The 15661-nt window shown below is 45.3% G+C and overlaps 1 protein-coding gene across 4 annotated transcripts in view; it reads right to left on the bottom strand.

The window, feature by feature from the left end:
• Positions 1-15661, bottom strand: part of COL24A1 (collagen type XXIV alpha 1 chain) — a 767149-nt gene that overhangs the window by 381005 nt on the left and 370483 nt on the right. For all 4 annotated transcript variants that reach the window (XR_010186531.1, XM_063938932.1, XM_063938934.1 and 1 more), the window contains exons 21-23: positions 12782-12835; positions 11852-11896; positions 8643-8696 (exon numbers count right to left, since the gene is read on the bottom strand). Coding sequence is in view for 3 of the 4 variants with exons in the window: in XM_063938932.1 (XP_063795002.1) it covers positions 8643-8696; positions 11852-11896; positions 12782-12835 (153 nt within the window). In the remaining variant the exon portion in view is untranslated. The remainder of the gene's footprint in view (positions 1-8642; positions 8697-11851; positions 11897-12781; positions 12836-15661) is intronic.

The following is a 15661-nucleotide window of genomic DNA, read 5'->3' as shown; positions in this document are numbered from 1 at the left end:
ACGCGAGAGTGGCTGGAGAAATGGGGGAGTGTCTGGTCGAACGCAGGGTGTGTTTGTGACGTCAAACCAGGAACGAAACTAACTGAACTGATCGCAGTGTAGGAGTAAGTCTCGAGCTACTCAGAAACTGCTAAGAGTTTTCTATTCGCAATTCTGCTAATCTTTCGTTCGCAATTCTGCAATGTTAAAATACACTCCCAGAGGGTGGCGGCTTAGCGTGTGCAATGCTGCTAAAAGCAGCTAGCGGGCGAACAACTCGGAATGAGGGCCCATGTGCACTGCAGGGGGGGCAGATATAACGTGTGCAGAGAGAGTTAGATTTGGGTGGGGTATTTTATTTCTGTGCAGGGTAAATACTGGTTGCTATATTTTTACACTGCAATTTAGAATGCAGATTGAACACACCACACCCAAATCTATCTCTCTCTGCACATGTTATATCTGCCTCCCCTGCAGCGCACATGGTTTTGCCCAACTGCTAAAAAATTTCCTGCTGCGATCAACTTGGAATTACCCCTATATATCTATCTACAGCATCTGTCTGTCTAATCTATATACCATATATATGAATATATAGAACAGACAGTAAGGGTTGAATTTACTAAGCGCTCAGACACAGTTGCATATTCCATCTTGATAATTTACTAAACATATAACACGGCAGCGTTTGCTCAAACAGAACGGTAAAACACAGTAGAACAGACATGTATATGGACTTATCATAGACATCACTACAACATGGGAATTTACCAACATTTGTTTCTGCAGACACAACCGTGAATTGGCTCAGAATGCACTTTCCACATAGACGTCCCCCAGCCGCGTGTTTAGAGAAATCTTCTTATTCATTCACCATTCTTAGTAAATACTCGCATTACATTTACACTACTTGTGCATATTACATACAGAACTGTGCAGGGTGTATAACACCCAGTCACCCCGTTGGCGTGTTATTCACTTACTGTACATCATGGGCTCAGAATGGATTTAGCCAGCAATCATTTAAAAAGCAAAACCAACAACCAATGAAATTGTTGCTGCTTTAAAAATAGGGGTTACCTCCCCCGGATTGCGTCCGTGCCTGCATTGCGCTGGCTGCTACATAAGTTGTCCCATATTTGGAGTAGTCACCTGTACAGTAAGTTATCTATATCTCCTGTATACTGGCGGGTAATATCACAGGAGCGTTCCTTTGTATGAGCAGGGCCGTCTTTTCGTATGGGCTCAATGGGGTCTTGCCCAAGGGCCCCAAGAGAATAAGGGCCCTAGGCTGATAGCTAAGAGTCCCCTCTTTCCAGGGGTAACAGATTTTTGAAAATCGGCTCTGGGGAACCAGAGATATCAGACTTGAAAGCAGTGGACCCCATCCAAGCCTGTTAATTGCTCTTCCCAGCAAGATATTTCGGGTTCTGTCTGACTTTGAGTATTTCTAAGGGTATAAGCCAAAAGCTGGGACTCTCCCCTTTTAGTGGACACTGGCAGCTAGTTTCTACTATGCCCAGAACCAGAGATATTAGCCTTCAAGCAGCTGGTCCCTGCTCCAGCTCCACACGCCCAATATGCAGTTGTATATATTCATTGGTGAATTGCTCTGGCTCCTGAACTCTGATCCCCAAGTACCCAGAACCTTCTGAAAGGTGAGACTCTCTAGTATTTTATTCCATTCAAAGCTAAGAAATATATTTTCAGGAACTTGAGATATCTGCAGTCAAGCAAGCTGCCCTCCCACCGTAAAAAATTATAAATGTTAAGCCCACTCCACTAGTCACCCCTCCCCTACGTATTAAACACCCCCTACCACCCTGGAAGTCATTCAGCCCAATGACCCCTTCTACAGTTTAGCCCCATCTGTGCAGTAAAGGAGTAATTAGCAGAAATCACTGCTTCAGGTCCTACATGCTGAGCAGAAGATAGAACACCCCCTACCGCCCGCGGGACATCAAAGCTGCTGCTGATAGCTCCTCCCACCCCTACCGCTGGAGCAAGGGTAGGGGGCCCAGTGCACTGCTGTGCCCAGGGGCCTACACTGCTGTTAAGATGGCCCTGTGTATGAGGCAGAGTGGTCTCAAGATTTCACTCGTTATTATTTTAGTAATAACGTTGCTTCAGCTTTTATGCAGCGATCGCACCTTGTACTTGCGGCACCACTGATGGTACAGTATGAGTCCTTCATTAGGTCACTGTATGCCTCACTGTGTGCGGCTGTGTCCGCAGCCATCTGTGCCATATATGTGATTGAGGTGTCTGCAAACCCGCGGACTGGAGCAACATATCAGGTACATCGTCTAGTGTGTGCCATGATAAGCACGGTCCCGCGGGTCACCAGCAAAATCCCCGTCGGCACTGCGATGTCACTAGTGATGACAAGCAGCAGAATGAAGCATGTCTCATGGCTCCTCCCTGTCAGACCCGGCATCAGTGTGAATGTACTTTCCGCATGGTGGGTCCCGTCAGCAGCGATATTGGGTTGGGTACATATCGTCTAGTGTGTACCCAGCCTTAAGGTGTGTACACACGGTGAGATCCTTGCTATACCCAATTGTGACTATGCGATTTCCCTTGAACTCCCCCAGAGCACAGATAGTACAGATTTTGTCTATGTACAATTATGACTATACTTTGTACTAGATAGTACACTTGATAGTCAAGATTGTCTTGCCTGCACAGTGTATCTAGCCTTATGATACCGACCCCAGGGGAGCGCACGACGGGATCGAATCGGTATCACAAGCTGCCTAACACCTTGAGATATGCACTAACTTTCCTTAAGATTTGGACTATATAGTGAAAATCTTACAGATTTATATTACCGTGTGTACGCACCTTTACAGATTTATCTCACCGTGTGTACACACCTTTACAGATTTATCTCACCGTGTGTACACACCTTTACAGATTTATCTCACCGTGTGTACACACCTTTACAGATTTATCTCACCGTGTGTACACACCTTTACAGATTTATCTCACCGTGTGTACACACCTTTACAGATTTATATCACCGTGTGTACGCACCTTTACAGATTTATCTCACCGTGTGTACGCACCTTTACAGATTTATCTCACCGTGTGTACACACCTTTACAGATTTATCTCACCGTGTGTACACACCTTTACAGATGTATCTCACCGTGTGTACGCACCTTTACAGATTTATCTCACTGTGTGTACACACCTTTACAGATTTATCTCATCGTGTGTACACACCTTTACAGATTTATCTCACCGTGTGTACACACCTTTACAGATTTATCTCACCGTGTGTACACACCTTTACAGATGTATCTCACCGTGTGTACGCACCTTTACAGATTTATCTCACCGTGTGTACACACCTTTACAGATTTATCTCACCGTGTGTACACACCTTTACAGATTTATTTCACCGTGTGTACACACCTTTACAGATATATCTCACCGTGTGTACACACCTTTACAGATATATCTCACCGTGTGTACACACCTTTACAGATTTATATCACCGTGTGTACGCACCTTTACAGATTTATATCACCGTGTGTACACACCTTTACAGATATATCTCACCGTGTGTACGCACCTTTACAGATTTATCTCACCGTGTGTACACACCTTTACAGATTTATCTCACCGTGTGTACACACCTTTACAGATTTATTTCACCGTGTGTACACACCTTTACAGATATATCTCACCGTGTGTACACACCTTTACAGATTTATATCACCGTGTGTACGCACCTTTACAGATGTATCTCACCGTGTGTACGCACCTTTACAGATTTATCTCACCGTGTGTACGCACCTTTACAGATTTATCTCACCGTGTGTACACACCTTTACAGATTTATTTCACCGTGTGTACACACCTTTACAGATATATCTCACCGTGTGTACACACCTTTACAGATATATCTCACCGTGTGTACACACCTTTACAGATTTATATCACCGTGTGTACGCACCTTTACAGATTTATATCACCGTGTGTACACACCTTTACAGATATATCTCACCGTGTGTACGCACCTTTACAGATTTATCTCACCGTGTGTACGCACCTTTAGACTTGCCTGTTGCTTTGCGGTGCTGAGACGATGCAGGTGTTCATTCGAATTGTACTTGTTGTCTTAGAATTTGATAACGAGTCCTTTAGCCGCCATGTGCTATACCAGACTGGTGCCACTTACGTCATTGCGTATAAGTAGACTGCATCCAATTCCTGAAGCAGTGTATACTATGTCCATCTAATAGAGATTTGTTCTGCATCACAGAGAGATAATCTATCACTCAGAAGGTGACTTGGTAGTCCTGAATCTGTGCACCATCTGTGGGACAGGTGACCTTCTGTAGCTCTAAGTTCCACTCCACTGCTTTGTGCATGTGTAAGTGACTGTGGTTTGAACTGTTCTCATGGACTATTCTGGAAACCTGCTCTGTGGCTCTGCATCCCTATGGGGCAATCTTTCTTCAAGTGTTCCTCTTTCTGGAACCTGAAACATGCTTTCCTTCTCAGCTCCCCAGCCCCGGGAGTGATGTAAATGGATGCTTTCTCTAAGGGGGGTATTTGGCGCACCAGGTGTCACTGACACCGGTGCAGTCACTGACCTTATTTGAAGACTGAATAGACATGACTAAATGATTTTGCTTTATTTTCTCACACATTGGTTGGAGTTTCTATTACACCTTTCACACTACAAATAACCCAGGTCGACACGGTTCAGTGCGGTGTGAAAGCGCCATGATCAAAATGCGAGTTGCCTGAACTGGTAATTCAAACTGATTCAAACTAATTCATTGGCAGCGTAAACAGGTTCTCAGGTCGACTTGTTAACTAGATAGAGAAGAGGCGGCGCAAAGATGAGCTCACCTCTCAGCGCTGCCTTCGCTGCCAGGTCCGCCCCCCGCCGCTATGGCAAGTGGCATGGCATATTGCCAGGTTGGTTAGGATCCTGTTAGGGTCCAATGCCGGATCCCACCCGCGAAGGACCCATTTCCAATTCCCGGGTGGGGATTCCCGAGTGGGATCCAGCATTGGCAGTGTGAAAGGGGTATAAGTCTCATCATGTCCTTTCCTTTCCCGTGTCTCATTTGGTATTGTTTCCGCAGTGCAAATAGCTTTGTCATTAGACAGGATCTTTCATGCAGCTTCTGTAATGCCTCCCACAGCTCATTTGTGGCAGTTTTTCTTTCACTATTCTTGGTTATTAGCCTATGGAATGCCTGTAGTAGTAACCCGCCAGAAATCATCACTGGAGAGCAGTGTGTCAACCTTACAGCTGCAAACTGTCATTATCCAATTTAGTTACTACTAGTTTATGTTCTGGAGCTGCAGGTCATATGCTTTTGTTTTCTTTACTTCCATTGAAATACAGTGCTCAATTACTCATATATTGTTTTTGTCATTGAAATACTGCTTGTATTCTTCTGTTGTGCTCTGTTGCAGAATAGTCTCCTTTCTTCAAGCAACAAGCAGGGTAAATTTCAGTATATTTTTTTTACTGTGACCAGTAAAGGTGAACTTTATAACATGGAAGATTAGCCATTATAATCTAGAAGAAAGTACAAAGAAGAGACTACTCAGGGACAACTAAAAAAATACAATGCCACCTACTGTCCATCCATAATAGCTACAAGATATACTGTAGCTGATGCCATATCCCAACAGTATGTGCCATGAGTTATGTGCCTTCATGTATTTTTCAACTGATAAAGGCACCTTATTTATTGGCATCATACTTATAACACAAGCAATTTGATAAATCTCATCCATGAGAACCACATATTAAGGAAAAAAAGCACCTCTCTGTGAGGTGTTGGAAACTATCACTTGATACATTGTGCCATTTGTATGGATCCCAGGTAGTGGTTTCCGATGGTAGTGGTTTCCGATCTGACAGTTTTTACTTTGCTAAATTGCCTTCTACAAACCACACAAAAAAATATTTTAAATTAACTAAATTTACACCTTCCACCTAAAACTTGTTGTGAAATAATCACTGTGGCTGGAGACCCTGGCAGCCACATGGTTAATGGTGGCCATGGCACATAAGGGGTTAACCCTTTAAGTGCCCGGCGCCATTTTAAGGACAATAGGCGCTTGGCGCCACTGTTAAATGTACTTACGGCGCCAGGCGCGGACTGTTTCAAAATATGTTTGATAATGTGTCATGTTATATCGCTGCGCAGCGCGCAGTTGGAGAATGATGGACTGTACAGTTATAGAGTAAATGATGGACAGGGCACTTATGAGAAAAGCACCAGGTATTTTGTTTCTAAAAAGGCCTTGACAATAGTTCTTGAGACACTTTTGCATAGAAAGCCGTATGTTAATTGTCCTAGCAGCAGCAGAGAATAGGTGACAATTGGCAGGCTTTTGGTGGACAAACATTTTCTTTGAGATACAAAGGAAGGTTTGGAGAGAAGACTGTTTGTGTTTCCAGCATCTCATGTTGTGTGATAAGCCAAAACTGGTTTTATATGGAGATGTGAGAGAGACAGGAACATGTTAATCACATTGTGTTTTATGAATGAAAACTAGTGGGTTTCGTTTAACAACAGTTTGATGTAAGATTTTTTAGGCTGCATTATCTAGGATGCAGATTTATGTTTAAATTACAAGGACTTTGTGTGTGACAGGAAAAGGATGAGGAACATTTGTTAATAAATGTATCAATGGCAAAGTGTAAACTCCCAGGTGGTAGGACATGGAGTACCCCCTGAGATGCATTGCGGTTTTACTGTATAAAAAGAGGAGGCCTGTGAGCTTCAGTGTGGATTATACCAACTACTTTCTGCTGTAACATCTTGCTGTATGCTGTTGCCCCTAGCAATAGGGAAGAGTTCTCTTTGGAACTATTGCAAATAAACATAATTTTCCTCAAGACGACCGCTTCATCTTGTGACCTGCAGGGCTAGGCGAAACCTAGCTCCATTTTCCGTCTGTCCAGGAGCAACCAGCGTCTCCAAGCTCCGCCTTCCGCCAGCTACCAGCATAGGCCTAGTCAAGTGACTAGTGGGGTTTCGTCAACACCACACAGGTGTGGTAAGACAGCGTGTCGACGCATACAGAGCAGAACCATGGTTCCAGACGCCACGGCAGGTTAGGAGTTTGGTAGTGGCAGCATAAACCCGCCCACTGCGCAGTGGGTGGAGTCATTAACAGGCGGTTACTGACGGTAAGCGGGAATCCCTTGTATGGCCAGGTCCCGTGTGACCTAAAACTCCATTCTGTGTACTTGAGATGGGACGCAAAAGCGGTGAGGGCTTTCGGACGGGACCGTCCGGTCACAATCACAAATACAAAACAGGCAATAACTGATTAGAGAAGTAAATAGTCCCCTTATTGTAATTATTGGTTGAAGATTTCCTAATGCAGCTTTGCTCAATGTCCACCATTCTTCTTTGGACTTCTCCACGACATTGTTTTTAATTGGAACTCAGACCCTCTAAATTCATACTTTGTGTCACTGTCCTGCTACAATATGGTTCTCCCACCACGCTCAAGGTCTCTTAGATGCTGCAGCAGGTTTGCTACAAGATTTGGCTTTATCGTGCTCCATTATTTTCGACCACGTTGAGTCCAAAAAAAATTTGTCTTGCCAAACCGCAGAATCTTCCTCCCCTCATCATGTGGTCCTCCTACTCCTAATGTTGTCTCGTGGACAGTGTCACCATCCCTGCCAGTGGCCTCCCTAACATGTGCTCATAATGCTCTGTTTAGGAGGACGGCCTCTATAAGGGACAACTGAGGGGAAGAAGGGAGGCAGCAGAGAAGAGACTTGAGAGAGTCCATACAGGGGGGGGGGGGGGGGCAAAGGATCACATACAGCTCCGGGGAGACCAGCTCTGGACATATAAAGGGCAGATGACCAATCCGTGGGGGAGATCCACGTTCTTTAATTCTCTATGAGGGAGTAGACAGTGCTCCAGAATATATATAAAAATATCTGAAATTTTCTTATATGCTTTACAATACTTTTTTCACAGATTTGTTTTGTATGTTCTCTGATCTTCATAATGAAGCTCTTGCTAACAGTGAGAGACCTCTGCAGATAAGTATATGTATTTTTAAATCAATTTAACCACAGTCCACATGAGGCCTCCAATCAGTCAGGTAACATCTGAAGACAACTAATTTACCTGCGCCGTTGTTCACTTCTGCGTTCTTAGTATTTATTTGTGTATTTGTAATTCAGAAAAAGCTTTGCTATGACATCATAGAGTTTTTGATTAAGAGTTAAAAATTCCATTTGGACTCCATGATGTAAGAAAATAAAATGTGAATAACGCCAATGGGGGTGAGTATATACTCACTACACATTTATCCTACAGTGTCATCCCTTGAGGTGGCTGGACTCAGGAGCAGCTGGAGAACCTCCGCTGACACTTATTATAGAGCTGTACAAATGGATGAAGATAAAACAAAGCTAAAAGTGCACGTTGCAGAGTGGAGCCCAAAGCACTCGCTGAACATGATACATATTAATTAGAAACAAAGGATGTTAATTTCTCCATATAGTCCGATGACGTAGAAGCCAAGACATGCGGCTAAGAGGAAGCGAGAACCCTTTCATGTCCCACAGATGGTGATCTCATTCTGAGGGGGGTCTGCGCTAGTACCTCACCCTACAGCTGCACTTTATAACAGATCAGCGCAATTACCTTCAAGCCTTCCAGCCCTGCTTCCCCGGCATAGCCTTTACGTCCCAGTCTTCCCTGCCAACAAATGAGAGAGGAAGAGACATATCTGTAATGAATGAAACACCTCAGATACCTCCGTATAGGGCTGTATACACAGTATAAGGAGGACCACATTATTACACACTATATGAAATACTACGTTCAACAGCATTTATTTTAAACCTAATAATTCTATTTCAGTTTGAACACACCCCACCCAAATCTAACTCTCTCTGCACATGTTACATCTGCCCCGTCTGCAGTGCAGCATGGTATTGTCCAGTTGCTCGCTTTACTTACAAACATGAATCAGGTCCTATATGTAGGCTAAGATGGCAGTGTGTAATTGGGAATGAGCGGACGACACTCCTGTGTACAGAACAGTACAGATACAGTATGTGACTTATCACAAGGTATCTGTAGAGCCGCTGTCTGGTGACTGTAGGGTGCAGCCCTGGTGTTTGGAAAACTTACCAGTGACCCTGTGCATTGCTCAGCCCCACGTCTGTCAGGGTGAATGTTATGTGTAATGAGTTCTATAAGTCATATTGTGCAATATACAGGTTTGTGCAGCCATGCTGGATGGAACAGTGCATCTACATCAGTGACGGTCACCTAGCAGCCAGGAGACTGCGTGAGGCTCTCAGAGAGGAGGTCTGTCCATGACTGACTGGTGATGTCTCCTGGTAGCCCAGCTAGTTAGCTGTCTGTTACATCAAACTCCGCCATTAGAGTCCAGGTTTTAAGGATATCCATGCTTGAGTCCAGATGTTGAAATCAAATTGACTGAGGCACTAATGAAGTCACCTGTGCACAAGCATGGATATCCTTAAAACCTGGCCTGTAATGGAAAAATGTCATATTGCCATTACTGATGTCAAAATGTGATTAAATACACTTCTTCACAAATGTAATGGGGGGTGGGGATGAGGAGCAACTTGTGAAAATTGACATTAAAAAAATCATGACATAAATATTTGTTTAATTTGGCATTCATTTAGAGAGGGAGGATCTTGCAAAAGATTGTATAGACAGCTGCGCCCCATTGGGCAAAAGAGACAGCTGAGGAGATCCCAGATGCCAAAGATGCTCCCCCCAAAGCCAAACAAGACACCTAAACTCCAGGGGAACTCAAGTCAAGATCTCCTTCAACAGACAAGAGAACAGACGGTCCTTCATATTATAGAGTGCACATCCAGGGACACTCACATTGGGAGGAACTGTAGTCTCAGAGTTCACATGGCACCATACAGGAGAACCCACTGAGGTCACATCTCAAGCTGTGTTCCTCTAGAGAACTTGCAGTCCTGTACCACCGAGCTGGAGAACACGAGCCCGGCCACCCCAGCAGATACTAGTCACAGAGACAAAACCACACAGCTTTGACTGTCTAACCACTAATGATTTCAACTGTCAAACCTGTGTAACAATCAAGCGCACTAAAACTAACTCCTTAGATGGGTACCAATTTTAAATGATATATTTGCAGCTCCCAATAGAGTATTCTACCTTACTCCAAACTTAAACACTAAAACCATATACCATATAAGAATATGTATATTACAAGGAAGCGCATATATATAATCTATTTGATTAAAAATTGTAAATATTTTTTATTTAGTATTCAATTTTCTTAATAATGCATGACATAATAAAACCTTAAAACACACCAAATCTGCAGTGCAAAGAAGTCCAGAAACTGTGACTATTACCGTCCAGATAACCATATACCGCTGGAGCTCCAATAAGGATTTTCTTTAAGCACACTAAGTGCTATTTTTGTAACTCCCCGGTGAAAAGCTGGTTATTTTAAAGTGATATCCGTTGTTACTTTGTATCCACTAGCCAGAACAATATACTTTGTAGGAACTGCAAATGTTCACAATGTGCCTGCCGCACAGCAGCTAGTGTCCCCTTTCTCACCCCACCGCCAATGATTATTGCTCACCACAGCCGTACGTTGAAGCCTCAGTGCGGCTAGATCTTAAATGGTTAGTACCGAAGTTCTCTGGCGGGAGCGGCGGTACTAACCATTTAAGATCTAGCCGCACTGAGGCTTCAACGTACGGCTGTGGTGAGCAATAATCATTGGCGGTGGGGTGAGAAAGGGGACACTAGCTGCTGTGCGGCAGGCACATTGTGAACATTTGCAGTTCCTACAAAGTATATTGTTCTGGCTAGTGGATACAAAGTAACAACGGATATCACTTTAAAATAACCAGCTTTTCACCGGGGAGTTACAAAAATAGCACTTAGTGTGCTTAAAGAAAATCCTTATTGGAGCTCCAGCGGTATATGGTTATCTGGACGGTAATAGTCACAGTTTCTGGACTTCTTTGCACTGCAGATTTGGTGTGTTTTAAGGTTTTATTATGTCATGCATTATTAAGAAAATTGAATACTAAATAAAAAATATTTACAATTTTTAATCAAATAGATTATATATATGCGCTTCCTTGTAATATACATATTCTTATATGGTATATGGTTTTAGTTAGTTACTAGTCACAGAGGACAGGAGATATAAAATAGCATCTCTAGGCCTCCCAGACAGACTGTGCTGCTGTGGATCACAGCAATGGTTCCAGGATGGAGATATCAGTCATCTCTCTGTCTATCCGCCCATTAGCCGTGGGAGATCAGCCAAAGCCAGAAGTTTAAGTCTACCAGAATGAGCAGGAGACAATTCACGTTTTCTATGTTGGGTGACACTGACTGCTTTGATCCTCAAACGTTCTCTCATCTTGCACTCCGCTGAGTAATTAGTAGGTCTATATTTAGGAATCCTACTGCCAGGAAAGACACGTGGTTATCACACCAGACAAGAGAAGCCGTCTAAGAGGAAATCCAGCTGATGCCTCCCTAGCAAGAGAAGTAATGAGGTTTAGCACAACATCGCTATAGCCTTAGGACTCTCCTGATCTGCGCTGTGCAATGAGCTGCATCAGTGTCTCCTCTGAGGACCACTATGGAAGCAGATGATTCCCACGTGTCGGAGATACGCTGAGCATCCCATGGCGTGTCCAGTATCCAGAGAATACAGCGACCGGGGCTGCGGCGGAGTCACTTACAGTCCTACCCAAAGACGTTCCTTCCCCAGGGTTACTAGCTGAGCTCCATATTGTGGATGGAGTGATAGTCTTAGCTGTATAAATAATAATATTCAATAGCAAAGCGATGAACAGACATACCACTGGTCCAAGACTACCCCGAGGTCCCAGCGGCCCTTCTTCTCCCTGGAAAAGGCAAATACGTAATGCAATAGAGTGGACATATGATAGAAATTGCGTCTTATATGTGTAGCCTAAACATTAAAAAATAACTAGAAGTGAAATCCGCACATAGTAAATACAACTCTGAATGTGGGAGGATGCGCTGTGAGTTACATACGTGTTGAGACGATGACATATTACACGCAATGCTTGGCCTGGCGGCCGTGCAGAAGTCAGTAACCCCTGATACTACATACCCAGCTACAGGCTTACAGACACTGGACGTTATCCAAGGCTACCGCTGGTGTCTGGGTGTGAGCGCCCCCTGCAGGACAGACATGGTAATGCCTACTTCCTCTCTGTGACCTTACGGCGCGCCATATGGTGCCACACCAGGGCTACACTATAACAAGTGACTGTGACTACATACAGCACTGATGGAAGCCGGCTGGGGACCATCTATTACAGGACCGTTCCCCGGCTCATACCATGTATGTAGTGTGACAATGAATCCCAGTCATTCCGATAATAGGAGACTAACCGCATTATAACCGGAGCTGCTTCCCGCGCCATATCAATAGCGTGCTCTCCGAAGATACCCCGAATGCAAACGATGCAAGTGACCAAACGCAGGTGCTCACGTGTTAGTCGCTGTAGTGATGGTGACTGGTGGTGAGCGCCGCTATAACGCATCTTCTCTCAGCACTGATATATAACAGACATATGCTTCTACCGTTTCCCATCACATATATGCAGGAACTACGTGTCAGGGCAGCGCGCACATTACACATACACATGATAGTGGCCACAATGGAGATATTCCGTTTCCTGTAACAGCCAATCACCATGATGTATGATGTAAAGAACAATTAGTGATGTCATTATTAGCGTGCAGATTGCTGTCCTCACCTCTTCTCCTTTTGGGCCTTGTGTACCGGCGGGTCCTCTGTCTCCAATAAGACCCTGGGGATAAAAAGTGATTACAATTCTCTTTCACAGACTTATGAGAAGCCCCAGCCTGCGTTTAGCTGTGCCATATACAGGACAGAAAGACCTGCGACCCAGGCTACCGCTCATATACAGGACAGAAAGACCTGCGACACAGGCTACTACTCATATACAGGACAGAAAGACCTGTGACATAGGCTACTGCTCATATACAGGACAGAGAGACCTGTGACACAGGCTACTGCTCATATACAGGACAGAAAGACCTGCGACACAGGCTACTACTCATATACAGGACAGAAAGACCTGTGACACAGGCTACTGCTCATATACAGGACAGAGAGTCCTGCGACACAGGCTACCGCTCATATACAGGACAGAAAGACCTGCGACACAGGCTACCGCTCATATACAGGACAGAGAGACCTGCGACACAGGCTACCGCTCATATACAGGACAGAAAGACCTGCGACACAGGCTACCACTCATATACAGGACAGAAAGACCTGTGACACAGGCTACCGCTCATATACAGGACAGAAAGACCTGTGACACAGGCTACCGCTCATATACAGGACAGAGAGACCTGCGACACAGGCTACCGCTCATATACAGGACAGAAAGACCTGCGACACAGGCTACTACTCATATACAGGACAGAAAGACCTGCGACACAGGCTACTACTCATATACAGGACAGAAAGACCTGCGACACAGGCTACCGCTCATATGCAGGACAGAGAGACCTGTGACACAGGCTACCGCTCATATACAGGACAGAGAGACCGTGACACAGGCTACCGCTCATATATAGGACAGAGAGACCTGTGACACAGGCTACCGCTCATATACAGGACAGAAAGACCTGCGACACAGGCTACTACTCATATACAGGACAGGAAGACCTGTGACACAGGCTACCGCTCATATACAGGACAGAGAGACCTGCGACACAGGCTACCGCTCATATACAGGACAGAAAGACCTGCGACACAGGCTACCGCTCATATACAGGACAGAGAGACCTGCGACACAGGCTACCGCTCATATACAGGACAGAAAGACCTGCGACACAGGTTACCACTCATATACAGGACAGAAAGACCTGTGACACAGGCTACCGCTCATATACAGGACAGAAAGACCTGTGACACAGGCTACCGCTCATATACAGGACAGAGAGACCTGCGACACAGGCTACCGCTCATATACAGGACAGAAAGACCTGCGACACAGGCTACTACTCATATACAGGACAGAAAGACCTGCGACACAGGCTACTACTCATATACAGGACAGAAAGACCTGCGACACAGGCTACCGCTCATATGCAGGACAGAGAGACCTGTGACACAGGCTACCGCTCATATACAGGACAGAGAGACCGTGACACAGGCTACCGCTCATATATAGGACAGAGAGACCTGTGACACAGGCTACCGCTCATATACAGGACAGAAAGACCTGCGACACAGGCTACTACTCATATACAGGACAGGAAGACCTGTGACACAGGCTACTGCTCATATACAGGACAGAGAGACCTGTGACACAGGCTACTACTCATATACAGGACAGAAAGACCTGTGACACAGGCTACCGCTCATATACAGGACAGAAAGACCTGTGACACAGGCTACCGCTCATATACAGGACAGAGAGACCTGTGACACAGGCTACCGCTCATATACAGGACAGAAAGACCTGTGACACAGGCTACTGCTCATATACAGGACAGAGAGACCTGTGACACAGGCTACTGCTCATATACAGGACAGAGAGACCTGTGACACAGGCTACTACTCATATACAGGACAGAGAGACCTGTGACACAGGCTACCGCTCATATACAGGACAGAGAGACCTGTGACACAGGCTACTGCTCATATACAGGACAGGAAGACCTGTGACACAGGCTACTACTCATATACAGGACAGAAAGACCTGTGACACAGGCTACTGCTCATATACAGGACAGAGAGACCTGCGACACAGGCTACCGCTCATATACAGGACAGAAAGACCTGCGACACAGGCTACCGCTCATATACAGGACAGAGAGACCTGCGACACAGGCTACCGCTCATATACAGGACAGAAAGACCTGCGACACAGGCTACTACTCATATACAGGACAGAAAGACCTGCGACACAGGCTACTACTCATATACAGGACAGAAAGACCTGCGACACAGGCTACCGCTCATATGCAGGACAGAGAGACCTGTGACACAGGCTACCGCTCATATACAGGACAGAGAGACCGTGACACAGGCTACCGCTCATATATAGGACAGAGAGACCTGTGACACAGGCTACCGCTCATATACAGGACAGAAAGACCTGCGACACAGGCTACTACTCATATACAGGACAGGAAGACCTGTGACACAGGCTACTGCTCATATACAGGACAGAGAGACCTGTGACACAGGCTACTACTCATATACAGGACAGAAAGACCTGTGACACAGGCTACCGCTCATATACAGGACAGAAAGACCTGTGACACAGGCTACCGCTCATATACAGGACAGAGAGACCTGTGACACAGGCTACCGCTCATATACAGGACAGAAAGACCTGTGACACAGGCTACTGCTCATATACAGGACAGAGAGACCTGTGACACAGGCTACTGCTCATATACAGGACAGAGAGACCTGTGACACAGGCTACTACTCATATACAGGACAGAGAGACCTGTGACACAGGCTACCGCTCATATACAGGACAGAGAGACCTGTGACACAGGCTACTGCTCATATACAGGACAGGAAGACCTGTGACACAGGCTACTGCTCATATACAGGACAGAGAGACCTGTGACACAGGCTACTA

This window comes from Pseudophryne corroboree, chromosome 9, assembly GCF_028390025.1.
Source record: "Pseudophryne corroboree isolate aPseCor3 chromosome 9, aPseCor3.hap2, whole genome shotgun sequence".
NCBI lineage: Eukaryota > Metazoa > Chordata > Amphibia > Anura > Myobatrachidae > Pseudophryne > Pseudophryne corroboree.
Note: the sequence above shows the minus strand (reverse complement) of the source record. Positions and strands in the feature narration are given on the sequence as shown.